The 27,951-nt window shown below is 35.0% G+C and overlaps 1 protein-coding gene across 1 annotated transcript; it reads right to left on the bottom strand.

Moving 5' to 3' along the window:
* Nucleotides 1–151: 151 nt before the first annotated feature.
* Nucleotides 152–27,747, bottom strand: LOC113436424 (suppressor of tumorigenicity 14 protein homolog). Its single transcript, XM_087937885.1, has 15 exons — nucleotides 27,613–27,747; nucleotides 25,442–25,509; nucleotides 24,727–24,923; nucleotides 24,589–24,627; nucleotides 21,115–21,331; nucleotides 20,530–20,672; nucleotides 17,781–17,878; nucleotides 10,785–10,897; nucleotides 10,171–10,304; nucleotides 8,714–8,818; nucleotides 6,030–6,149; nucleotides 5,696–5,879; nucleotides 4,599–4,873; nucleotides 3,675–3,811; nucleotides 152–2,664 (listed from the first exon to the last, which is right to left on the bottom strand). Exons 1-15 carry the CDS (start codon nucleotides 27,745–27,747, stop codon nucleotides 2,506–2,508), a joined length of 2,124 nt encoding a protein of 707 aa, XP_087794011.1. The 3' UTR covers nucleotides 152–2,505.
* Nucleotides 27,748–27,951: the final 204 nt, after the last annotated feature.

Here is a 27,951-nt window from a genome sequence, read left to right as displayed (position 1 = left end):
ATAGACTAGAAGTGAAGCTTTTTCTCATTAGGGAACAGTTGAAAACAAGCTCTCCAGAATAGTTTATCTTGACCAGCTTCTAGGTGATAATCAAAGTCAGGGTAAGTCCAACCACTAAGGAAATACTGTTCCCTAATAAAGAGAGGAGGGAGAAAGAGGGAGGGAGGGAGGGGGAGAGAGAGGAATGCTGATTGTGGTTTTCAAAAGGTGGCCCTCTAAACATTTTGGCACCTAAACAACCAAACATTTCAGATTATATTCAGAAACAGACAAGTATATGGCGTGCAGCACAGTTGTTATCTGTTCCTGCCATGTTATGCCAGTTGGCATGCAGGCAACTGCATTTTATCCCAACTGTAAGTTCTGGGATGCCTTTGAAGATAGCACATTTCAGCAGTCTAACCAACTAAACATGAGTCCATGAGAGTTACTTTTGCAAAATATTCCTGCAAATAGAACTGCAGCTCTTGATACATACATATATGCAAATGTAGTTGGAAGTTTAATTAAGACAAAAGTATGAATTAATAGCATCTGAATTTCTCTGGGTCTGTATGAAACTAAGAATTCATTAAATGGTGTTAGTTGCATTTAACAGCTAAGAAGATGATGATAATAAAAGAACAAAGCTTTGCAATAGTTAACAGAACAATTCTAACATTATGGTAAGTCTTACTTGATGTATGATATAAATAAATAGACTCTGAATCTAGCCACTGGTTCATCATTGCTTTTATTACTTTTAATATAATTTTGCTAATATAGCTTATATTAGCAAAATATATAATGTATTATACTATATATTAAAATAACAATTGCTACACATGCCTGCCTGTCTGCCTGCCTAAAATTAAAATGCTAAGGCTATACAGTTGATTCAGAGGAACTGTCTTGGAATTCTTATCAACATATTACTTTTCTGTGATTCATTAACAAACCAACTTGTTTCTGACATTTTGCAGAGCTGAAAAATGGTTTTGGGATTTATATCCTGTCTATTTGTGATTATAACACTCAAAGCAATTTATTTATGAATTCCTAAGCAGTGTCATCTGTAATCAGACTTCCTGTGTTTCTGCATATATGTGGTTATATGCCTGACATATAGTCCCTCAGCCTCACCCCTCCCGAAGCAGGAAAGACATGTGGTGATTTTTCTAAGTAGATGTTTATTGTTCTACGCTTATAGACAGAATCTTGTTATAATAAACCACTGTTCTATCTACACAAGTCTATACTCAAAAGAACTTTCAAGAAAGTAGCTCTTTCTCATACATACTATCTGAACTGGGCTGTCTCTTACTCCTCTGAATGCACTCTTTTCCTCCTGATAAATCCAGACCAGTATAATTTTCCAGTGTCACACGTTCTTCTGTTTATTGGTCATTGACATATGATACTTATCAGAACCGCAGCCATATCATATGAACTGCCTCAGAAAAAAAAAGTGAGTTGATTCACTCATCAGAATCATCTTTAACAATGTTTTTATATATAAAAAATATAAGGAACAATTCATGTATACAGGTATTTCTCAACTTATAACCATAAACAGGACTGTAATTTCAATCACTAAATGATGCAGTAATTAAATGAATATTCACATAACCAGACCCAATTTTCTTACTATTTTTAGTGCAGTTGCTAGCAAATCACATGATTGTTACATGAATCCGACTTCTTCAATTGTCTTTGCTTGCTGATGCAAAGGTTGCAAATTGTAATCACATGACTACAACATGCTGCAACTGATGTAAATACATACCAGTTGTCAAGTGCCCAAATTGTGATCACATGACTGCAAGTGGTGTGATTGTCATAACTTTGATGATGGATCATAAGTCACTTTTTCTAGGCCATCGTAACTTTGAACTGTCATTAAATTAATCAAGGACTACCTGTAGGTTCATGGGTATGCACTTGAGCTATTGCTCCAATTTGAGGGATTTCTGTCCAATTCATTATTTTGTTACAGTTAACATTCACATATTAACAACATGCAATGCAGAATAGAGGAGAAATAGCAAGAAAAATCTACCAGGGAATTAAAGAAAACAAGGTTCAAGCCAACTAAATCTAAAAGGAACTCTGGCTGAATGCTGAGATGTCAGCAGTATCCAACATCTGTGCCAAAGAAATTGATCTTCATTTTTAGCATAATTGCAAAGTTCTATATATATCTGAAAAATTGACTACTGATATGCATCTTAGGAGAAAATAGCAAAAACAAAATGAAAATAGATTAAAATAAGACGACGAATCAAACCAAGACATATTAAACAAAATCTTACTCCCCTTTTCCATACTTGCTGATAGAATACCACGAACACCCACATAGTGAAAATTACTCATGCTTAATTTAATAATTATTTAGTGCAAAAAGGTAATTAAAAAAAATTAAACAAAAACTTCCAAATTGCTTTTAAAAATTGTTTTATACAGTTTGTTTTGTACATAGTAATTGAAGGACGTATGAATGCTTTGAGCTTTCTTTTAAGTCATGTGTTAGTTTATGTATTGACGGATCCATTCATAAAATGATGTGACTTTAGTATAAACTCCAGGGCGGTTCCTTCGAGCACATCCTTCACCCCAGCTGACAATGCCTGTAAGGTACCATCTGTTTCCTTTTCCTAAACAGGCTAATGGTCCTCCAGAATCACCCTAAAAGGAAAAGTGGAAGTCTTGCTATTAGAAAAAAAATAGTTTCATTACATTCTAAAAATAGTGGCTTTTAATTTTGTATTACTGACTAACAGAATGGGAAATTCTACTGAAGATTACCTCATACAACTTCCCAAACAATGAAAGATATCCTATGGCATTCTTACAGATAAGTCTAGCACAGAATAGCCTGTTCAACAGGCAGTTTATTATAGTAAACTGCTGTCAGCATTACAAATTTGCTATGTTTCTAAAGTTTGGCCTAAAATTCCTTTTATTTTCTATTTTCATCTATTAGCTCTGGATGAAAAGAAAAAACACTACTGGCTTTTGAAACAACAGAAAGTAACAAACAAACAAATATATAAATAAATAAATAAAGTTCATGTTTTGGTACAATTGCTTTTCAGATCTTTGAAGACCATCTCTTTTGACTTTTTCATCTTTCTATCAAAATTAATAAACACAGATCTTACAGCCATTTCTCATCTAATTTGGTTTCTAGTTTTTCATAATCTTTGTTGTTTTCCACATGCAGTCCAACTTCTCACTGATGATCTCAAAAAGTGCTCAGAATTAACCCAATATTTCAAATATAATCTGTCTGGAACACAAGAAAACTATTGATCCTGATGACTTACTCTACTCTTTTTCACACAAACTGAAACTGCAAAAGCTATCTTTCTAATGTATAATATTTCATTTATTTCTATAAATAATGATCAACATCTTATATTTAGATGGCAACTGTATGCATTTTCCTAATTTTTTGAAATTAGGAAACCATTATTTTGTATATCTATTAACATAATATTACTGAACTTATTCATCACATTTTAACTTCTACTAATACTCTTTTGGACAAATATTACTAATAGACAAGTCACAGGACTTATGTTGTCTTCCTCTCCTTACAAAACAGATATATGAAAAGTATTCTTTGATCATTTCATTTAAAAAGCAGTCATATAAATCATGTTTTCTTTTTACAGTTTTGTTTTTTGCTTTACCTGACATGCATCAATACCACCATTTAAGTTCCCAGCACATAGCATTTGAGATGTAATTAGATAATCATAAAGTTTGTTGCAAACACTTTGGTTAATGATTTTCACTTTGGCTTCCTGTAGTGTTTTTGTAAGCTGACCTAAATTAATAGAAACATTGTGTAAGTATAACATTTACTATGCCATCCTCACATTTGCAAGTGATAGCTAGTATAAATTTACCAGAGAGTAAACCCATCTGTTGAAAGAGAGTAGAAGCATCCAAGAGGGATGCCCAATGTTTCAACAATGGTGAAACCCAAAATGGACCATTCCAAAAGGTAAGGAACATCAAGCATTTTTGATGTTCCTCTAAAACATCAAAAGCTAGAATTGCCACTTGAAAGTTAGATTGCCACTTGTACCAATTGTTTTTAAAAAGGGAGTTGGAAATTGATCACTGATACTGGTTATTGTGATTCAGAATATATTTGAAAGTGGTTGATGGTCTTTCTTCACTCCCCTGGAATGATATTACAGTTCGTTTAATTAAAGCATGTTTTGTAACATAAATTGCAATGAAAGCTGTCAAGGTCTGGCCTATATCTTTGAAATTTTACTAGCTCTTATGTTACATCTCTTTATAGTAATTTACATAGCTATTGGCACATTAAATAAATGAAATATAAATAAAATTGTACATTTCTTCAAATTGAAAGATATGACTTCCAACTGGTATAAGTAATGTAATGCTAAGAACTTTATGAAATTAAAAATCTCCATCAACTAAAAATACGTTTTCAGAATTGCAACAGATTTTCCTTAATCCTATTAAGTTTAATTAGATCCATAACATTATAGCTGAAATTGATTTCCACAGTAGTTGACAGTTATGATTCACAAAAATGTACAACAGATTAGGGTATTTGCAATTTGAAATGAACATACTATTTTCTTTTACAGCTCCCCAGCCAGTTACATAGCAGACAGTTCCATAAATAAATACTCTAGGACTGCTCAGTAAACATATGGGCTGTACCAGCTCAGTGAAAAATACTGGTGCCTCCATTTCCAAGAGCGCAATGTCATAATCTGAGATGTATTGGTCATAATTTGGATGTACTATTATCCTTTTGATTGATCTCATCATTGCTTGATTATTGCTGTATTTGTTTATGCTTTTTATACCCATGTATGCTGTCCAGCTGGATGCTATGGAGTATCTGAAAAACAAAGATTGCAATTCTCCTAGTAAATGTTATCATCAGGGGATTTAGGAAACATTCCTTTGTTTTGCAGCAAACCCTGCCCTGTGGAACAACTTTCTCCTGGGATCTAGCAGGCCTTCACATGAAGATAGATAGATAGATAGATAGACAGATAGATAGATGATGGATGGATAGATAGAATTATTGGCCAAAAGATACATTCGTCAAGAGTCAAGAATCATCAGGTGCAACACTTAATAATAGTCATAGGGTACAATAAGTAATCAAATCATACTAGGAAACAGTCAATATATCCTATAAGGATGCAAGTGACAAAGTTACAGTCATACAGTCACAAGTGGGAAGGAATGGATTATAAGGAGTGATGAGAAGATTAATAGTAATAGTAATGCAAACTTTGTAAATAGTTGGACAGTGTTGAGGGAATTATTTGTTTAGCAGAGTGATGGTGTTCGGGAAAAAACTGTCCTTGTGTCTAGTTGTTCTGGTGTGCAGTCCTCTATAGCGTTGTTGTTAAGCTATTAAGGCTGCCATTATGTTATAGGATAATAAGGTTGGAATCTGGGAATTGTATAGATGAATAGATGGAGATTATGGTTTAGGCCTCTGGGTTTTCTCATTTTTTCTTATTTTTAATTTTATTATTGTTGTGAGCTGCCATATGTCAACCTCCTATTAATTTTTGTTTAAAATAAAGAGTGAGAAAGGGAATAGGCAGATATGAATATGCCTTTGAGCTAAATAATACTTAAACATACTGCAATAGTCTGAATGTCTATTGTCAGTAATATATGCTTTGTATTACATAATGCATACCTTATAGACTCGGGGTCCTGAAAGCAATGTGCAGCTGATACCAACCATCGATCTGAAATTAGAGAGGCACCACATACATGACCAGATTTTCCCAGTTGTAAGCTTGCTTGCCAAGGCCACTTTCCAGGCTTTGATTCTTCACCACCAACAATTCTGAGTTTTGTTATCTGACTCCTTCCACATGCTAAAAGAGAGGTGCTGATTACTTCCTATGAATTGTGCAGTACAATCCTGAGCACATAGAGACTTTGATTTTCATCTCCTCAAAAAAATCATGGGGGGAGTTCTGTCATGATTACAGCTCCTTTCAGGAATTCACACATTAATTACATACCACAATTCATTTCATCAAATCCATCTTCACAGTCTTTTACACTATCACATTCTGGATTTAATTTTTTTGGACATTTCCCATTTAGACATTTATATGAATGAGGTAGACATCTTTTATACGCTGAAAATATGAAATGACAGGTGAAAAAATGGTCAGTATTTTTTTGTTTGTTTGCAGGTTTTTAGATTTCTGCTCGACATTTCTTCCAGGGTACATTTAACATTCTATCCTCACATATTTACCCAGCAGACTTGTGAGGTAGGATAGGCTGAAAGATGGTGACTGGCCCAAATTTAAAGTTTCTCAGATAGGTTACACATTTAATTTTACAAAACAACAATATAATGCCATCATTCTGGTTGGGTAAACACAGTATGCCCTAGGTATATGCAGTAGTGGGATTCAAATTTTTTTACTACCGTTTCTGTGGGCGTGGCTTGGTGGGCATAGCAGGGGAAGGGTATTATAAACTCTCAAGTAAGAAGTGGTATTTGCCAATTCTCCAAACTACTCAAAATTTCTGCTACCAGTTCTCCAGAACCGGTCAGAACCTGCTGAATACCACCTCTGGGTATATATGAGGATAGGCAATCCTCATAGAATATCCCATGTCTTCACTTAGGCTTCTCTGTGTGTGCATGCAAACACTTATGGGGCCTGTTTTATTTATTTATCAAATCCTCCCTCTCAGGGCCTACATTCTTATTGTTGTTACCTTCTTTGCAAGACTGGGAACACAGTTTACACTTCGCAGTACTATAATTTAACTGTACTGCAATCTACAGAAGTCTTAATACAGTCAAACTGCAGCATTCAACTGTAGCATTTTTATAGAAAGCATATTCACATAACCCAAATCTATTTTGGTTAATTTTCATATGATATTCCAGACTTGTTGCATCAAAGTTTGTGATTAAAGATACTGTAGGAAGTAGATGAGTAATCACAGCTCATTCAAGCAAATTCTAGGATTGTTTTGATTACAGGTATTGCCCTTTTTAGTGGTGCCAAAAAAGAAGCTTTATGACCAGTCCTCACAGTTATGACCATCACAGCATCCCTATAATCAAGTGATCAAGATTCAAGTATTTCACAATCAGTTTGCATTTATGACTGTTGCATCGTCCTGGAGTCAAGCAATAGTCATTTGCATGTTTCATGACAGCTTCCAACAAGTAATCAATGGAATAGCCATCAGTAAAATCACAAGTTGTAGTTATGTGATATCTTGCTAAACAACCATGTCACTTAGTAACAGAGTTGCCAGTCCCAGTTGTGTCATTTGACAAGGATACCTATATTGTTTATGCTGGACGCCAGAAATAAATTGGCATTAAAAATAGTAAATCTACAATTAGACAAGATCTGGGTTCAGATTTAATGCATTTATAATTCATAATAAAACTGAAAGGCAATTATTTGGAAAAAAAAACCAAGCACAGTTCTTTTTTGGAAGAAAAAATAATTATGTTCAGCCTTATGTCCACTTTTGGCTTTTATGTGACATGTGAACTCATTACAGATAGTCCTCAACTTATGACCACAATTAAGCCCAACATTTCTGTTGTTAAATGAAACCTTTGTTAAATGAGCTTTGGCTTATTTTATGACTTTTCTTGCCACAGTTGTTCAGGGAATCACTGAAGTTGTTAAGAAGTTAGTAACACATTTGTTAAGTGAAATGTGGCTTCCCCATTGACTTTGCTTGTCAGAAGGTCACAGAAAATGATCACATGATCCCAGGACACTGCAATCGTCATAAATATGAGTCAGTTCCCAAGCATCTGAATTTTGATCACATGATCATGAGGATGCTATAACGGTCATAAGTATGAAAAACGGTCATAAGTCACTTTTGCCAATCCTGTTGTAACTTCAAACAGTCACTAAATGAACTGTTATAAATCGAGGACGACCTGTATTATCATAAGATAATGGCCTCTCAAATCATCCTTAGAATTCTGCTAAGGTTGGGTAGGCTGATTTGCTCAACTATGGAATTCAATACCCTGAATGTTGAAGGAAAAAATAATCAGAGGAAATTAGCCTATACAGAGCAGAGGGTGCTTAGTTAGGTGTTCTGTATATTTTAATAAGCGTTTTAAGCATCATAGTTGTTTATGCAATAGAAGTAACAAGGGAAATCATTTTATTGTGACAAAAACACCAAAATAGGGGCCTAATAAAGGTACCTACTTCATAAAATATTTAATTAAATATTTTTACTTTATGTAGCACTGATTTTGCCTGTTTTCTTCAAATGTTTTATACGAAGCAAAGCTCAGTTATATAAAGAATTGCTAACATTTGTTAAGAAAGGTAATGGTAAAGTTTCCAACCTGAGTTTGGCCTCTAATGAATTTTAAATTGTTTTGTTGATAAAAGTTTGAAAGTGGTTTCCCATTACTTTATCAGGGAAGTTGTTAGTTTGTTCGAACATTCCGGCTTAGTTAATATTTCTGTACTTCCTGATATCTTTCATTCAAATGCTGGCCAGAAACAACTTTAATTAGTTTTTGTTATCAAGTGTAGCTAGGGTCAATATTTGACAAAATCAAAGATTAACATTTTTGTTATATGTATTAATAAAATTTAGAGATTTACCATAGGAATCTAACTATTATCTAACCCAGCAAATACCAAGCATTATTTAAAATGTTAAATTTAGCTTACAAATAACTTACCACAATTCATTTCATCACTTCCATCTGTGCAGTCATTCCACCCATCACATTTACTATTTAAAGGAACGCATGATCGGTCAGAACATTTAAACTGCCTTGGACAAGCTAAAAGAACATAATGTTTAAGACTATTGCTGTTGTGAAAGACATTGTATAACAGACCAATCTAATCATCATTTAATGCTTGATGTGCAGAATATATTTTTTATTTATCTGTGACATGTTTTTATTTTCCCCCTCTTTTGAAAAGCCTTCTAAATTTTCCAGATAAGAAGGTTTTGAATATGGAAGGAAGCTTCTCACTGTCTTTTCAAAGTTCTTTATCTTTTATGCATAGCACAGAATGCATAGGAGTTTTCATAAGAGCAGTAACAATATGTGTTACAATACAGGTTGTCCTTGACTTACAACAGTTCATTTAGTGACCGTTTAAAGTTACAACAGCATTGCAACCCAACAAGACAGACACAGATTTCAGAAGATAATTAGGACTGCAGAAAAACAATCACTATCAACCTGCCTTCAATCGAGGACCTGTATACTGCACGAGTCAAAAAGAGGGCTATGAAAATATTTACAGATCCCTCACATCCTGCCCATAAACTGCTTCAACTCGTACCCTTAAAACACTACAGAGCTCTGCACACCAGAACAACTAGACACAAGAATAGTTTCCCCCCGAATGCCATCACTCTGCTAAACAATTCCCTCAACACTGTCCAACTATTTACAAAGTCTGCACTACTATTACTATTAATCTTCTCATCACACCTTATTGCCATCTCTGACTGTAACTTTGTCGCTTGTATCCTCACGATTTATATGGACTGTTTCCTAGTATGATTTGATTGCTTATTTGTACCGTATGACTATCATTAAGTGTTGTACCTCATGATTCTTGACAAATGCATCTTTTCTTTTTAAGTACACTGAGAGCATATGCACCAAGACAAATTCCTTGTGTGTCTATTCACACTTGGTCAATAAAGATTTCATTCATTCATTCAAAAAATGACTTATGACCATTTTTCACATTTATGACCATTGCAGCATCCCCATGGTCACATTGTCAACTGACTCGTATTTATAACCATTGCAGTGTCCCGGGATCATGTGGTCACCTTTTGCAACCTTCTGACAAAGTCAATGGGGAAGCCCGATTCACTTAACAACTATGGTACTAATTTAACAGTTGCACTGATTCAATTAAAACTGGCAAGAAGAGTCATAAAAATGGGGCAAAACTCACTTAACAAATGTCTCACTTAGCAACCAAATTTTGGGGCTCAATTGTGGTTGTAAGTCAAGGACTACCTGTATGATCAGTCTTTAAGCGTATTAAATATAAACTAATAGTAATTAATATCAATTAGTAATACACAAATTAAACTTAATAAGCCTTTAAACAATTTCACAAAGTTGCACCCTTTTGTTATTAACAGGCATGTAATACTTACGATCGGTATGGCTGAAGGCTCTAAATTCTATATAAAAACCCCTGTGTGTGACCAGTTCATCAGAATGGAAGCTAATAGAAATGGAATAACCATATTCCTTGACCCTGTTTTCTTCTGCAATAGCTTTGCAATATCTGAAAAGAATATATATATAAATCTTTTATCTTTTATATCTTTTCTACACTGAGATATGTAGAAGGAACACTGAATGACTACAAGTTGCTCAGCAAAGTTTTTTTTCCTAGTTAAGCACCACAGTCTGTGATTAGTAGGAGTTACTCATTAAGCAGAGTAGGAGTAAGAACATCTTTGCATTACTGAGTACATCCTTCCACTATCTGATAATTTTATTTAATTAAGCAGACAACGGAATTTCTAATTTTTAATCATTTCAAAGAATTAATAACTGTAAATGTAGCTTAATTCAGAAAAGTGTTTTTTCTTGTTATATTTTGTTTTTAGGTTTGTTTATATCCTTTATTATTCTATGGGTTCCACACAATAAGATAATTAGAGAAGTGGTCAATTATTTATCTGTTTTATTTTTAAATACTTAATTAAAAGCATAAAAGCAATGTATAAAATGGAAGCTTCACAATAGGGCTGTAGCTCACCTTACTCCATCAATTGCCAACCAATCTTTATCACATTTCTTGGATCCAGGAGATTGTTCCTGAATTTGTATTACAATAATTTTTAACATCAATCTATATCCAGGGAGTGGAGCCTAAGATATTTTTTTCAAAAAGAAAAGAATTTTTAAAACAAAAATTTAAAAACTACATTTGTTATAAGGTTTATATATCATTATGTATTATGTATACTGCAGAGAAACAAATGCTATGCTGGTTTACTAAGAATCCCATTGACATCAGTGGAACTTACTGCCTGGTTACTGGATACAAGACGAAACGTGATGTTTCTTTCTGTCAGCATAGATTTGTAATCTCTACTCATCCATCCATTCATGCATTCCAGAAACCGTACAGTTTTAATCAAAAGAGTTATCATTCACGAGATTCTTTCTCAATATTTGTTGTAAAAAGCATTTACCATTTTAAAGTAATTTTCCTTGCTGCTTAGCAAGAATACAAATATTACAGAGTAGTAGTCATTTGGACTATGCATCAGTCCATGTCAGGTACTGTGAAGTTGTATCACAGTACAATTCAATTTAGAACTGTTAGGGATATACCCTAGCAAGAATCTGCAGGGCAGTCAGGCAGGCAGGCAGAATATGTGAGATTGTAGCTTACACTCAGTAAACAGAGGCACAGTGCTAATTAAATAGTTTTATTCTGGCAAGAGTTAAAGCATAGTCAAAACAGTCCATATATCATTCACTTAGTTCAGTCTGTCCAGGGATTATTCATTTGCAAATTCCAGTGTCGAAAAAGAGAGGTCAGTACACTTACAAATTATCAGTCCGGTGATATATCTCTTCGCAGTAGAGAGATATGGAGAACTCTAAAACTCCTCTCTTCCTTATCAGCAATTCTTCAGTAGGGAAAAAACAAGCAGCTAACAAACCATGAAACATCCAACCCAGTAATTGTCAGTAATTGCCAGCAAAGCGTCAGGGAATCGTCAGCTCCCTCTTATGGTGGTTTCACACCACACCCAAAATTATATGCTTTGCATTTAAAGTGACATACACTTAAACTAACAATCCTAGCTTATATATATTATTTTACCCAAACTACGTTAGGTGACCTATGTTATACCTAACATTCTCCCCTTTTGGGTAATATAATAATATATATATCTATTTACAACCTTAACCCATAGTCATCACAACTCTCTTTGTGTTTTATTGCACCTTGGGCTTTTGTAAACTGATCAGCAATATTTTGCTCAGTCATACAATATTCCAATCTTATTAAACCATCCTTTACAGATTGTCTTACATTCAGATATCTAAGATCTGTATGCTTAGATCTCGTTTTTACAGCAATATTTGTAGCCATCTGTATGGCTGCTTGATTGTCCTCATACACAACAATGGAATCATTAACAGTTAATCCCATATCCAACAACAACTGTTTATACAGAATTAAATCAGTACATAATAAAGATAGACATGAAAATTCTGCTTCCATTGTGGACATACTTATGTGTTGCTGTCTAATTGACCTCCAACCAATCAATGCTTTTCCTAGTAGTATAGCCATTCCTGAAGTTGATTTCCTAGTGTCTATATCTGTTGCAAAACTTGCATCAGCATATGCACTTAAAATCAAATCATCTTTTGGCTCCAAATACAATGCATAGTGCATTGTCCTTTTAAGATATCTTAAGATACGTTTTGCTGCTTGCCAGTGTCGTTCATCGGGTTCAGCGTTGAATCGAGCCAATTGATTAATGCTATAGGCAATATCTGGCCTTGACCAATTACTAATGTATGATAGACTGCCAATTAGTGACTGATAGATAGTCTTATCGAATTTTGAACTCTGAGCATCAGTGCGGCAAAATTCCTGACTCATTGGAGTTTTTGCTGGTTTACAAAGTTCCATCTTATATGTTTTTAGTAATTGATAAATCTTATCCTCTTGAGATATCTTATAGCCACGATTGGTTTTATTTATTGTCAATCCGAGATACTGTTTTATCTCTCCTAATTGCTTTAATTTTATCCTCTTTCCTAATAATGATATTATTTCAGTAGCTTCATTATTAGTTTTTGTAATTAAAGCAATATCATCTGTAAACAACAATAATAATGACACTATTACATTTCTCTCTCTTTTAAATAAACATGGATCAGCTAAACCTGCTTTAAACCCTATATTGTTTAACTCCTTAACAATATATTGGTTCCATTCGTAACCAGTTTGTTTTAATCCATAGAGACTCTTTTTAAGTTTCCAGCAGTCATTATTAGTTTTATCATCCTTAATCCCTACAGGTTTCTTTAGGTATATAGTGTGCTGCAATGGCGCATGCAGATAGGCAGTTTCTACATCTAAATGATTTATGATATCGTTTTTCTTAGCTGCCCACACTAAAGCTGCTCTCAAGGTTGTTGCTTTTAGACTTGGTGCAAACACTTCATCATAATCACATGCAGTTTGATTAAATCCTTGAGCTACCAACCTAGCCTTATGGGTAACAGTCCCATTTGTACCTGTTTTTAATTTAAATATCCATTTACAGCCAATGGACTTTTCCCCTGGAGGTAATCTAGCATTCTCATAGACTCCCATCTGTTTTAATGAATTCAGTTCCTTTTGCATTGCTGTATGCCAGTTCTCCTGATCCTTTGCAGGATACAATTTTAGTTCTTCCACAGTGGTTGGAATTTTACTAATCTGGCACACCATACTTGCCTGATACCTATCAGGTGGTCTACTCACTCGTGTTGACCGTCTAGGTAGAACAGGACTTACAGGTGGACTCTTATCTATCACCTGTTCCTGGTCATCTATTTCTTCACTTATTTCTTCCTTAATTGGTCCTATTTTTTCCTCCTTTACTTTCTCTTCAATTGGATTTTTCTCATCACTAGTATGGTGGCTCGGGCCCCTGTAGGTTTCTATGATTACACTTTTATTCGAATCTTGTTCCAATTTAGTCCATCCTACATGTTCCAGGAATTGTGCACTAGCACTACAATAAATTTTAGTTGTGCCCTCTTCCCAGAACCTGTAAGATCTATGGTTAGATTCGTAACCTACAAAATATAATCTTTTAGCCCTATGCTGTCCCTTATGTCTCAGTTGTGTGGGAATATGCACCCATGCTGGTGCTCCAAATGTGTGCATATAGCTTAGGTCAGGTTTTCTACCATGCCACCGTGTGAATGGTAATTCACCTGTTGTTGAGTTAACAACATTATTCAATATATGATTGCCACACATTGTTGCTTCTCCCCACAAATTCTCAGGTAATCCTGAATCTGACAACATAGTACGAGCCATTGCCTGCAGTGTTTGGCCTCGTCTTTCTATAAAGGAATTATGTTGTGGCCTATATGGTGCAGACCTTTTATGTTCTACACCTGCCATCTTCAGTCTATTTTGGAATTTATTATTTATAAATTCCGTACCATTATCAGTTACAAGAGTTACTAGTTTCCTTTTAGTTTTTCTCTCTGCAAACTTCAACCAATTAAAGAAATTCTGATATGTTTCCGTTTTACTCTTCATTAAATAACAGAAACCATATCTAGAGTAATGATCCATTATACTTAATATATAACGAGCACCTCCCACACTTGGTTTTTAGGACCTATAATATCAGCAAATACGACCTCTAGAGGCTCCTTAGTCTTAAATCCATTAATTCTATTTGCTGGTATTACCTTGCTTTTTTCTTGACTGCAAGCATTGCAGTGCAAATACTTACTGCAAGGCTTCAGTTTTATACCTTTAGACAGTTCAACCGTTTGCTTGAGCATTTTAAAATTTATATGCCCTAAACGTCTGTGTAACAAATGTATGCACTCATCATGAGGTTTAACGTTATTATACACTGTGTTAGCCACCTCTAACTGATTATCATTTAACACATACAATTCACCTTTTAAAGTTGCAGTCACTTTTTTACCTTCCTTTTCTATTATGCAGTTTTCTCCCCTAAAGGTAACTACATAACCTAGTTTAATCAAAACTCTAACTGAAAGCAAATTAAACTTAAGTTGTGGTACATATAACATTTTTACATTTTCTTGTATGCAAGAACAATATGCAGTACCTTCAGCTTTTGCTTTAAGTCTCCAACCATTAGGTAACGATATCTGCTGTGAACTCGTGGACATCTTAATAAATCTTTTCTTATCTTTTGTTATACAGTGCGATGCTCCACTATCTACCACCCAAAAATTATTATTGTTCACAGTTTGGTTGCTATACATGGCTAACTCTAAGCATTTTTTATCCTTTTGATACCTTTTTGCATTCTGGCTGGCATTTTGGCTTTTTTCTTTCTTGCAGAATCTAGCCAAATGTCCTTTTCTTCCACAATTAAAACATTTTCTAATTGTGTAGGCTGACGAAGATAATTCCTCTTCTTGTGGTTGTTCCCTTCTGAGTTGATCCCTTTCAAGCCTTCTCCTGGCTTCTTCAATTAATCTGCCAGTAATGTCAGTTAATGTGAGGTTATCCTTTGGTAGCACTTCCAGTGAAGTTACATAATCATCATAGCTCGCATCTAATGAAGACAAAATTATATAAACCTGATGCAGTTCAGTGAAGATAAGCTCTTTTTCATGCAGCTCCTGAAAAATTCTCTTCATAGTGTTTATATGAGTCAACATGTCTCCATTCTTTTGAAGATGTGTTCTGAACAGCTTCCGTGTAAGATTTATATGAGCTCCTACACTGTCTCGAACATAAATCTTCTTTAAATTCTCCCAGCACTTAGCAGCTGTTTCTTCTCCACGAATATGGACAAGCTGCTGGTCACTGAGTGTCAGTCCTATTATACAGAGAGCTTGTTCATTTTTCAGTTTATATTCTTGTATTTTGTGAGCATCATCTTCATCCTCTGGATCCCAAGCATCTACCTCTGGTGGGTTTTGAATTATATTCCACAAACCTTCTCTGTGTAGAAGTAGGCTGCATTTCATAGACCATGAAACATAGTTTGTTCCATCCAGTTTAGATATAAGAGACAAACTTGGTAAATTGACTTCTGCCATCTTTCTCTGGATATTAAACTATAATTAATAAAACACAGCTGTCTGTTTACAGTATTGTGTAACTACACTAACTCTCACTTTATATAAGCCTGTTATATCCTGGTTAGTCTGACTGTGCAGCTGGGCCCATAACTAGTGTTAGGGATACACCCCTAGCAAGAATCTGCAGGGCAGTCAGGCAGGCAGGCAGAATATGTGAGATTGTAGCTTACACTCAGTAAACAGAGGCACAGTGATAATTAAATAGTTTTATTCTGGCAAGAGTTAAAGCATAGTCAAAACAGTCCATATATCATTCACTTAGTTCAGTCCGTCCAGGGATTATTCATTTGCAAATTCCAGTGTCGAAAAAGAGAGGTCAGTACACTTACAAATTATCAGTCCGGTGATATATCTCTTCGCAGTAGAGAGATATGGAGAACTCTAAAACTCCTCTCTTCCTTATCAGCAATTCTTCAGTAGGGAAAAAACAAGCAGCTAACAAACCATGAAACATCCAACCCAGTAATTGTCAGTAATTGCCAGCAAAGCGTCAGGGAATCGTCAGCTCCCTCTTATGGTGGTTTCACACCACACCCAAAATTATATGCTTTGCATTTAAAGTGACATACACTTAAACTAACAATCCTAGCTTATATATATTATTTTACCCAAACTACGTTAGGTGACCTATGTTATACCTAACAAGAACATAGGTTTATGCAAAGAAATGGTTCATATACTGTATAACACTAAGCCACAATATGGATGGTTATTGTTTAATCAGCATGATGGGCATACCATCTATTTTTGTTTTTATTTCTTTCTTGGAATGAGCTTTCATGCCTATTGCAATACCTATATATAACACTAATTTTATTTCCTCGTATGAGCTTGCAGGGATGGGATTCAAAAATCCCAGCAATTGGTTTTTTGCCTGGTTGTTGGGTGGGATGGCCATGGTGGGTGTGGCCTACTGGAACTTCCAGGAGGCTCATTTTCACTCTCCCCACGCTTTGGAGGCTTTCCTCGGGCTTCCAGGAGCGTGAAAAGGGCCTCTCGTGGGCTCCAGAGCCCCCCCAGAAGCTGGAAACAGGTCTGTTTCTTGACTTTTGGAATTTCCGAGAGGGCTGTTTTTCACTTTCCCTCGCCTCTGAGAGGGTGAAAATGGCCTCCCCTGGGCTCTGGAGGCCATCTGGAAGCCAAAAACAAGGCATTTCTGGATATCCAGAACTACCAGGAGGGCCGTTTTTTGCCTTCCCCAGGCTCCAGAAGCTTCCCTTGAGCCTTTGGGAGGGCGAAAATGGCTGCCTCTGGGCTCCAGAAGCCCTTTGGAAGCAGGAAACAGGCCCATTTCTGGAACTTCCGGGAGACCTGTTTTTTGCCCTTCCAGAGCCTCCACGCAGACCCTGCACTTATCTGCATTCAAAATGGGTCGCATGGAGACTCCTGGGAGGGAGGGGTGGGGCCAGCTGATCAGTTCAACTACTGGTTCGGTGAGCCAGATATAAATTTAACATCCCTGAACCAGTTCCCGCTGAACTGGTCCAAACTGGCTGAATTCCACCCCTATGAGCTTGCCTTCTAATCAGCTATAGGTAGTCCTTGAGTTATGACCATTTGTTCAGCAACTTTTCAAACAAGGAGGACTTACAACTGATCCACAAGGTTGCAACTTTTACATGATCACCCTGCATTCAAATGATTGCCATACGCAACCTTCCCTGCCTGATTTCCACCAGCATAGTCAATGGGGAAGTCAGCAGGAAATGTCAGAAGTTACCCCTGTAAGTCACTCCCACTGCTTTTTCTCATACGGATACCCATTCCCAGGGATCTTATACTCCATAGCACCTCCTCACATAGACACACTCTTTATTGTATGGTGGTCCACAGCACTCTCTCACATCTGTGGCTTCCATCATCCTACCTTGACTCTTCAGTGCCCACCCATAGCCATTGATGGATTGCTGACTGTAAGAGTACATACCCTGATAATCCAGTGGCAATCAATGTTTGGTGGATAGTAACTAGGATAATAAGGTGAAATTACACTGCCATTCCAGGAAACATACCAGCCACCGCAAACTAAGAGAGGGAGGAAAAAATAATACAACAGTTAATGCACATTGCTCCAGGTGTGCAGATGAAACTCATCTTTCAACATTCAACATCTTTCAACAACTTTTATCTGCAAAGTAGATAAAAGAAATAAGAAGCTATAAAAAAAAAATAAGAGAATTTAAAAAAACCACTCATTCTAGAATTCCCTCACTTTAGGTTTAGTTTCAACAATCACTCCCTGCCACTAAATTTAATTACTTTTATTTTAATCACATTATTTTGACACACACTCGATCAAAATCGCTTCACATTTTCTCTTTCTCTTTTAAATATAACAATTTGCATTTTGGCTACACCCTTTTCTATCATCTTCATTTTTAAAGTGGTTTTTTTCTTACCTACATTTCTTTTTATCATCCACAACTTCTTTTACTTTATCATCCACTATGTATTCCTTTTTTCATACTGCCCAGTTCCAGACATTCCAGTGACATGCCATACAATCCTTTTCATTCTATTCCACACACTTTCAAGGTCATTTTTCACTTCATTCATTTTCCATGTATTTTGTTGTGTATTAATCAATTGTGCAATACTTTTTCAGAAAGATTTGTATCTTTTCCTATAATTCCTATATTGCAGATTATCTTCATTTCCTTCCTTTTTCTTCCATGTTCCCTTTTCTCCTGTGATATACTCTTGATGCTGACCAAAAAATTCTACATATCCTGCCTATCAAGACTCATGTAACCCTCACTGTTTTTCCTCAGTTTCTGATGATAAACAATTGACTCATATAAATAATAACTCATAATTTTAGATTTATATCCATTCCTTTACCATGTGTATGCATGAATAGGCATTGTATTAAATTATTCTCACTCAATATTATCAACTAGAATATTTTTGCCCTGGATCATATTAATTCAGAATATTATCCAATATTTCCCAAAACTTATCTCTGGTTATTCAATTATCATCATTCAATAGAATGTAACCTGCAACTATTATTTATTTTTGGATTCCTGCTTTTATGCCTATTGCAATACCTATCTATACAGCACCAATTTTAATTTTCTGGCAAACACTCTATGTCCTTTAATTCATAATTAAACCTACACTTACGCTACCCTGAATATGATCATGAACTCTATTACATCACATTCCTTGGCTACACAGATCCACATTTCTTTTTCATTCATTCAATTTATTTATTTATTTATTTATTTATTTATTTATTTATTTATTTATTAGTGCATGTTCTATATCATTTACTCCTCTTATATTTCAAGTTGTAATCTTCTATATGTCATGGGCGATCAACAGATAAGTCCATAGATACTAAATACTGAAACCATCACAGTATTAATCACAGAAATCTTCATAAAACTCTTTTTAGTAAGACAGAAAAATTGTAGACTAAGTTAAAAATCTTAGTTGTATCTGTGCCATGTGCAGAATTCTGTACCAATGTTAAGGACATTACCAATCAGTTTTGGCATATTTGGCTCAGTATGCCATACTTTTCACCAAAGTTTAATTTCATGCAATCTATTGGTCAAACAAATGGCAACTTCAAATCTCAATAAATAAATACTCTGTCTTACATATTGGCAAAAAATAAATAAATCAGAAAATAAAATACAGGCTGAATAGTCAAGACCTTGTTGATGATCCAAACTTTGTCAAGGATCTTGGAGTACTCATCTCTAATAATTTAAGTGCAGGACATTGTAACTACATAGCCAAAAAGGCATTAAGAGTTGTTAACCTAATCTTACGTAGCTTTTTCTCTGGTAATATTACACTAATAACTAGAGCATACAAAACATTTGCTAGACCAATACTCAAATAAAGCTCATCAGTCTGGAACCCACATTACGTATCTGATATTAACACAGTTGAGAAAGTCCAGAAATATTTCACAAGAAGAGTTCTCCACTCCTCTACTCGGTGCAGAATACCTTATGCCACCAGACTTGAAATTCTAATCTAGACCTAGAAAACCTATAACTATGCTTCCTTCGGTCCGATCTAAGTATAGTATATAAAATCATACATTGCAATGTCCTACCTGTCAATGAATACTTCAACTTCAACCATAACAACACAAGAGCAAACAATAGATACAAACTCAAGGTTAATCGCACCAAACTTGATTGCAGGAAATACGACTTCAGCAATGGAGTGGTCAATGTCTGGAATACTCTACCTGACTCTGTGGTTTCTTCTCCAAACCCCAAAAACTTTAACCTTAGATTGTCTACTGTTGACCTCACCCCTTTCCTAAGAGGTCTGTAGGGGGCGTGTATAAGCGCACCAACGTGCCTACCATCCCTGTCCTATTGTTTCTTTATTTTTTTATTTTTCTTATATGTATCCACGTATTCATAACTATGTTTTTACTTATACCTATTATCTTGTAAGCAATTGACAAAAATAAATAAATAAAAATAAATAAATTATACACTACAATCCATCATAGTGCTCTTCATATACCATCAACTAGGATAGTGGCATTATTAGTACTTATATGTCAAAATGTCATATTCAAGATGTCCTAAATCAACCAAGCAAAAATGATTTTCACATATAGTAGTTTACAATTCTGAATGGAACATCAATAATAGTTAATGAACATGAGAGAATTAATAGAAGTTCTGATAAATACATACCAATTTTAGGAACAGCCTGGAAATATGCTTTCAATATATTACTCTTATGTCGTCGATCCAGTGAAAAAGTGACCAGCATTACATTACTAGATGAAGTTAAACATATAACTGAAGATTTCCAGGCTCCTGACATTCCACACCACCTGAAATACAAATTGGGACATAGTAATAAAATATAATTCTTTACATATTTGCTAGAATCAAAAAAAGATTTTTGTACAATGATATACCTATAGAATATTCAGCTGTTCATCATAATCAGACACCTTCTATATATATTGAATGTCAATTCCTACAATTTCCAGTTAGCTGAGTAAATTCTTAATAATTCATCAATTTTCTTCCACAAAAAAAATCAAAGAGCGTATGCTCTTTGATTATGTAATAGCGAGTTGAGTGCTTATTCTAGAAATTAGGGAAAAATCTTTTGCTACCTATGAATGTCTTGCACGATTCCTTAACTAACCACTGTCAGAGTCTGATTCTCAGTCTTTCTATCACTGAGCTGCATGTTACACAAGCATCGGATTTGTCTTTTTATTGTGCCTATTCAAAAAAATAAATCTTCCTTAATGTATTCCCTACCTGGTAATGATCTTGTTCTGCAATGGAAGAAGAAAATCATATGCAGACAGCCTATGTGTTGCACAACTCCCAGGAACCACATCATATGAAGTTACAACTACCAATCTCACAACACATTCAGATGGAACACGTAGCCTCCATTGATAAAAAGATTTCTTAGGATTCCACAGAGTTAATGTCCTATTATTACCAGGCTTTGCATAAAGGTCAAAGGCTGCTGGTAGACAAAACCAAGACAAATCAGTGGCTGAAAACTAGGAAGAATGAAAGAGAAATTAATCCCAACCCCATGGTGCAGATCCAAGAGAACAGGCATTTACATTTAAAAAGGCAGCTTTGTCTATCTCATCAGACAGGGCTGAGTATGCTGTGAGGCAGTACTATGTTTTTATCCTATAAAGTTGTCCCTTTGGGGATAGGACTGAGACATAAAAGCTGTGACAACAGATCTTTTTCACATATCTGATTTATGACTGGAAGGCCTGAAATTCTAGAAGGAACCCAGCATCTTTCACAAGCCTGTACAATGCAACCTCATTCTAAACTTATCAGCCAAGTGAAATGCATCTGATTAAGTGGAAACTGCAATCTTTTTTGTACTACAAAATCAATATAGTAATCTTGTTGTTGAGAAGTAAATTCTTTGGACAGTAACTATTGTAGGTGTGCTTGGGAGGTTAATTTTTTTTAATTTAAATTTACTGCTATTAGTAAATCATTTGTTGTTGATAGGTGATCCTTTAAATTCTAATATCCTTTGCTCTTAAAAAATGGGATAAGGATAAGGTCATTCCTGCTATCTTTATGCATGAACAATCAAGATTCACTTTTCTAAGGCTGCCTCTGATAAATGGAATTTCATTAAATTAAATTGACTCAAAACTGCACCCTATCAGTAAAACGTCTTAGAACAATCAGTCTAGTTTTTTAGTTAAATACCAAGGTCATGATGCATGCAGCTGGTCATATTAAGTAATGCCTGTTCTCACATATCATATAATTAATTACAGAATCCTAAATGAACAAAACAACTTAGAAGAGATTTGCTACTATCATGCTATAATCTTTTAGCAACATGCTTCAAGGCATGGCAGCAATTCTCAAGTGAGAAGGAAATTCTGGTTCTTATCATTGCTAGGGCGGGGGTGTTGAAGCAGAGAACGCTGCTCTTTTTGTTCTCTTCAGATGACATATATGAAGATAACGGGATATGAGCTTTGGGAACCAATCCACAGTTGCTGACCTCACTTTTCAGAGGCGCCATCAGATAAAAACTGGACTAAAAGTCAAGTTTTCCTTTCAGCAGAAGGAACAGAAATGCCACCAAACACAGCATAATTGAAGTTTCAAGTTCTGAAGTAAATGAGCAAGCAATACTGAACATCACATTCCCTTTCTTTCACATTCACTTAAAGAGCCAATCAAAAACTCATCTTTGCTAAGTATGCCTTTTCTATATGTCTGTCTATAATTAATTTTGAAGATGCATGATTCCAGAAGGATGCTGGGCAGCTTAAGTTTTAAAAAGATTTAAAACAATAAGAAAAAGGTAATGTATATTTGGACAAACCACAGGCTCTATGTCATAAAAGGGTCCCAACTATCTACCCCAAGATTTAGAAAGAGAACCAAGTTTGTAAGAGGCTAGGAATATCTTCAGGGTGGGGAATAGATACCTAGTGGAGGTTAGGTGCTATGAAAGAGAAAACACACTTCTTGAATATCAAAAGATGACATTGGTTGATCAACAAAACAAAAAATGGACCAATAAAACCAACAGGCAGAAATAATGCAAAATGTGTGGTTTCTCAAATAACCTGTCCCTATATCATTAAGGGCTTTTGGGGTGCATGGAGGCATGGAGAGCCTTTCTATCAAGGAACAGGTACAACTGATGGACCAGAGGAAACTGTGCAAAGGCACTCTTAACCATAGCTGCCACCTGGTCTGGAACTGTGAATCCAAGGTGACCCAAAGGTTGCATGCTTGAATAGAGAAGTGCAACCCCACTCAAGTTTAAAAATGGAATATTCCTATGCCCAGGTGGCCTTATATTCATTGCCACTTGATTTTGTCAGAGGTGAGCTTGAGCCTGTTCTTCACCATCCAGAGTTCTACAGCTTTCAGATAATGGACAATATGTTGAAAACATCATTCAGTTTAAGGTCAAGATGTACAGCTGGGTATCTGCTGCATATTGATAATGCAAAATCTTAAACCAATAGATGACCTCCTCCAACAGATATATGTAGATGTTAAACAGGATGTTGTGGACAGAAGGGAGGAACAAGAGGAAGATCCATGGTCAGATAAAAAGAAATCTGAGTCCAGTTTAGGATTAATCCAAGTAAGCATCTCAGACAAGAATCTCCATAGTTTTCATGAAGGTAAAGGGAAAGGGGGGGAAGCAAGAATTGCAAGAGTCAGTTATTGTAATCTTCTAATAAAAGCATGACTAATTCCTAGTATGGTCTATCTTAAAGTAGAAGTCAGGCTGTATCTGCCCAGCTGGTAAGATTAACATGGTCTGGATTCTTTCTATTAGTGTCATCTGTCAAGATCCAGGAAGTGTGTCATGAAACCCACTATTGAAGCAAACTGCTTGTCAACTAAAAAATACTCCTTTGGTCTTTTTAGTTGCCAGCAGAAAGGGAGTGGGGGAAAGCAGTGCATTCCTTAAATGCCTCAGATAATCACCTTGGCAGCCCAAAGCTGTTGGAGCGCAAGAATATTACTGGAGAGCATGATTGATGACTCTTGGCAATGGATGTGTCCCATTGGAGAATATACATTGGGGGGGGGGAGGGGAGAAGACCAGGGCCAAGGGGGAAATGAATGATGTATTTTAGTGTCAGCTGCACCCACCTAATGCCAACATGGCCACTCCTAATAATAAGCTAATAATAATAATCATCATCATCATCACACCAATCATGCCTACCATCCCTGTCCTATTGTTTTTTATTTTTCTTATAAGTATCTATCTCATGTATTCAAAACTATATTTATTCTTATACCTGTATCATGTAAGCGATTGACAAATCAAATAAATACTAAATACTAAATAAATCAGTTTTTTTTTACTCTGAGAGATGCATCTAGAGACTTATGATTTGAATGGGTGGATTTGTTGGAGCCCTGGCACTGTCATTTTATTCTTGATTTGGATTTAGTGTTTATTTTGTTCTTCTTTATTTTGTTTCTGGTTTTTCATATTGCATTTTATTGGTATTAAACTGGGCCATCCAGATAGTTTGGAGTTAGGTGGTACCTAAACTAACTAAATCAGACAATATGTCTTATTCAAGCACTTTCAAATGAACATATCATTAAGCCGTTCCTATTCTTTGCAATAATTCTTAATGAAATAATTCTCTACCCTTCAAATTCAGCTCAGGACAATGATAAAAACAATTTTCCTTCTTTTTTTAAGTCTCAAGGCTACACAATGGGTCAGGGTAGAATAGCCGTTACCTGATTTCAGCGTTGTGTCATAGGCCATAGAATCAGGTTCTGAAACCCAAGACAATAAATGTTTCAATAAATAATTATATATACGCAGGCCCAAACATTTCTGAATTTATTAAAAATATCTATAAAGCATCACCTTACCAAAAAGCTCCATGGTAATTATATCAAAGTCTTCTTCTAAAGGAAATGTTTCAGTGGTGTTATTAGCTATTGCAGGTATTCTTTTAAAATTGATTTGCTTCTGATATGCTGAGAATAGGTTTTTGATAGGAAGAACAATATTTGTGGGGGCCCAAAATGTGCTCCAGTAATATGCTCGAGCACCACTTTTTCCATCACTGGAAGAAGATAAAAAAATAAACTTTGTTTCAAATATACAATCAGATTTTATTAGAACATACATCTGTGCCCTTTGGTAGAGATCAGAGGACTGCAATTGGTTCCTAAATGACCTCATAGAAGAATATGTCAACAAGTATTCATATTACGGAGAAATAAATATAAATATAAGCATACAGATAATCCTCAACTTATTACCATAATAGAATATGGAATTTTCAACATACATCATGATTATAAGTCTTTGCAGTATTTTAATATTTATCATTTTTGTCAATGTAGCATTTTCTTTACTTAATCTTAAAAATTGGTATATTTAAAGATATCCTACTAATCATAAATTTTGGCAAAGTTTAATCAGAATTAAATCCCTTCTGATAGTATCTACTCTATTGAACATGATTCCTTCCCTGAGAATATGAGTAGAAAATAAGCAGACATGGCTGACAATAATTTATTTATAAAATATTATATTTATATTATATTTATAAAGTTACATAATTTAAGCATGACTTACCTGAATGCAGCAATAACAGATTTCAAGTAATAATTGCCTATAGCAGAAGACCCATATATTTCTGCAAACTGACAGTTAAACAATTAGAAAGCTAAATATAAAGAACAAGGGGAAAATTTATTAAGTCCTGTATAACTGTATCATTTTTATTGTTTATTTCCAGCCCCAAACATAGTAGATTAGACACGGGATCACAAATGATTCAACATAAATTTCTATTAAAGTGATATCTTTTATAAGGTGACATAAAGCTGTTTCTTTACCAAGTAGACATGACCAAATAAAACAATCAGTATAAATTTCAGCTACTGATTCTTTCAAAGGGATCCTGTATTATCCATGTACAAAACAGCTTTGAGGCTCACAACCAATTCATCTGGGAAATGCAAACTTAACAGAAAGGTGCTTTGTGCTTTCAAACCTTTTTCTGTTAACAAAGGGCCAGAAAAGTATATTGATCTCACTAATAAAATTAAATTGGGAGAAAGAGCAAGAAAGCCAGTATTATTATACTGAAGAAGAAATTAAAATGAGTGTGTTTGTGTGTATGTGAGTGTGTTTATTGTAAAAATAAAATCATAATACAAAACTCCATAAATAGGTAAACTATGAATAAAAGTTTTTATAAAGAAGGAATTACAATTGTGATTTATTTTAATAATGTATTCAGAGAGTTTTGTCATTAGAATGAAGTTACTTTGTAGAATATGGTCTGCATTAACTGTACTATGCTTACAACAACATATATCATATCTATCTAAAATTACATAGATTACAGTCCATTTCACCAGAATTATTCTATGAAAGCAAATAATAGAAAGTGTTGTGGAAATAGAATAGAATACCTTTATTGTCATTGCATTCCACGAATACAATGAAATTTGAAAGCTACTCCAGCACAGTGCCCCAAACACCACATCACAATCATGCTACAGAGTTTTTTAAAATTAAAATAATTAGAATAATAATAGGATTAAATCACAAATGCACTGATTCAAGACAATTACTGCCTTGGAAAAGAAACTGTTTCTCAATCTATTAGTCCTAATTTTAAGACACTTACAACACCTCCCTGGTGGTAACAAATCAAAATATGAATGTCAAGGATGAGAACGGTCTGTGGAGATTTTTAGTGTTCTACAGGGGAGTCTGGTCTTCACAATCTCTTCCAAAGAAGAAAGAGAGCAACCAATGATTTTTTGTGCTGTGTTTATAACTCTCTGGAGCGTCTTCTTATCCATTGCAGAGCATCCAGCATACCACACCGTTACACAGTATGTCAAAATGCTCTCGATGGTAGACCGGTAAAAAGTAACCAGCAACTTCTCACCCAGACCACTCTTTTTTCAACAACCTCAGAAAGTGCAAGCACTGTTGGGCTTTCTTTGCAGTGGCCATAGTGTGGACCGATCAAGTAAGGTTGTCGGAAATATGAGTTCCTAGAAATTTAAAACTCTTTCCACACAGTCTCCATTGATATATAGTGGAAGAGGCTCTGCTTTGCATCTTCTGAAGTCTATAATCAATTCTTCGGTCTTTTTGATGTTTAGGGTGAGGTTATGACTCTTACACCACAAGACCAGTCTGAGAACCTCTGACCTATAGGCCGTCTTGTCTCTTCCTGATATGAGTCCCACCAACGTGGTGTCGTCTGCAAATTTTATTATAGAGTTAGTGGGCAGTCGTAGGTGTAGAGTGAATACAAAAGGGGACTCAGCACACAGCCCTGTGGAGAGCCAGTGCTGAGAGCAAGAGTGGAGGAAGAATAGCTGCCAATCCTAATGGTGTCAGATTAAAAGGGTGTCAGATTGAAAGAATTTTTAAAAAATAAGCTTATATTGTACAATACCAGCCTTGTAATGGTTAGACATATGTTGCCATTTCAGACTCATCAAAGTGACATCCTTGCCCACTAATAAAAATACAACTAAGGAACCACTTTTTGCCCAAAATTTGCAGTCTGGAGCAGTCTTCCCTCTATATTTAATAATACACTGAAAGTTTCATAAATAACAGCCTTCAATTTCCAACAAACAAGTATTCTTATATTTTAGATTTATTATATATATTAATATTTGTTTTTTGTTTTTTTAAATATAGAGTAAAAATAGAGCTATTAAATGAACTGTAAAACAAAATTATATATATATATATTCCATAACCAAACTTACATAATTCTGTAGTGCTTCAGCTTGCAATATAAATGCATGAGACTTGGGATTCATGAGATCATTTGTGTAAGTCAGGTTAGGAATTTCCACACTTCCACCAATATAGAAGTAAGAGAAAGCTGGAGCTGAAACCATAGGATCACATACTTGTAAACAATCAAAATGTTCAAAAGACTGAATGAGGAAAATTGTCAGTGAATGTACTTGAGATTAAAATATGGATAATATTTTGCAGCAATTAAGGTGATTAAGATGTTTTCTTACATTCATTGTATTAAAGTGGGATTTCTAAATATATTTAGTTTTGTTTAAATTGGAAAGATTCAAAAAAGTTGTGGG

This window comes from Pseudonaja textilis, chromosome 7 (assembly GCF_049901715.1).
Source record: "Pseudonaja textilis isolate UNSWEBS1 chromosome 7, rPseTex1.2, whole genome shotgun sequence".
Taxonomy (NCBI): Eukaryota; Metazoa; Chordata; class Lepidosauria; order Squamata; family Elapidae; genus Pseudonaja; species Pseudonaja textilis.
Note: the sequence above shows the minus strand (reverse complement) of the source record. Positions and strands in the feature narration are given on the sequence as shown.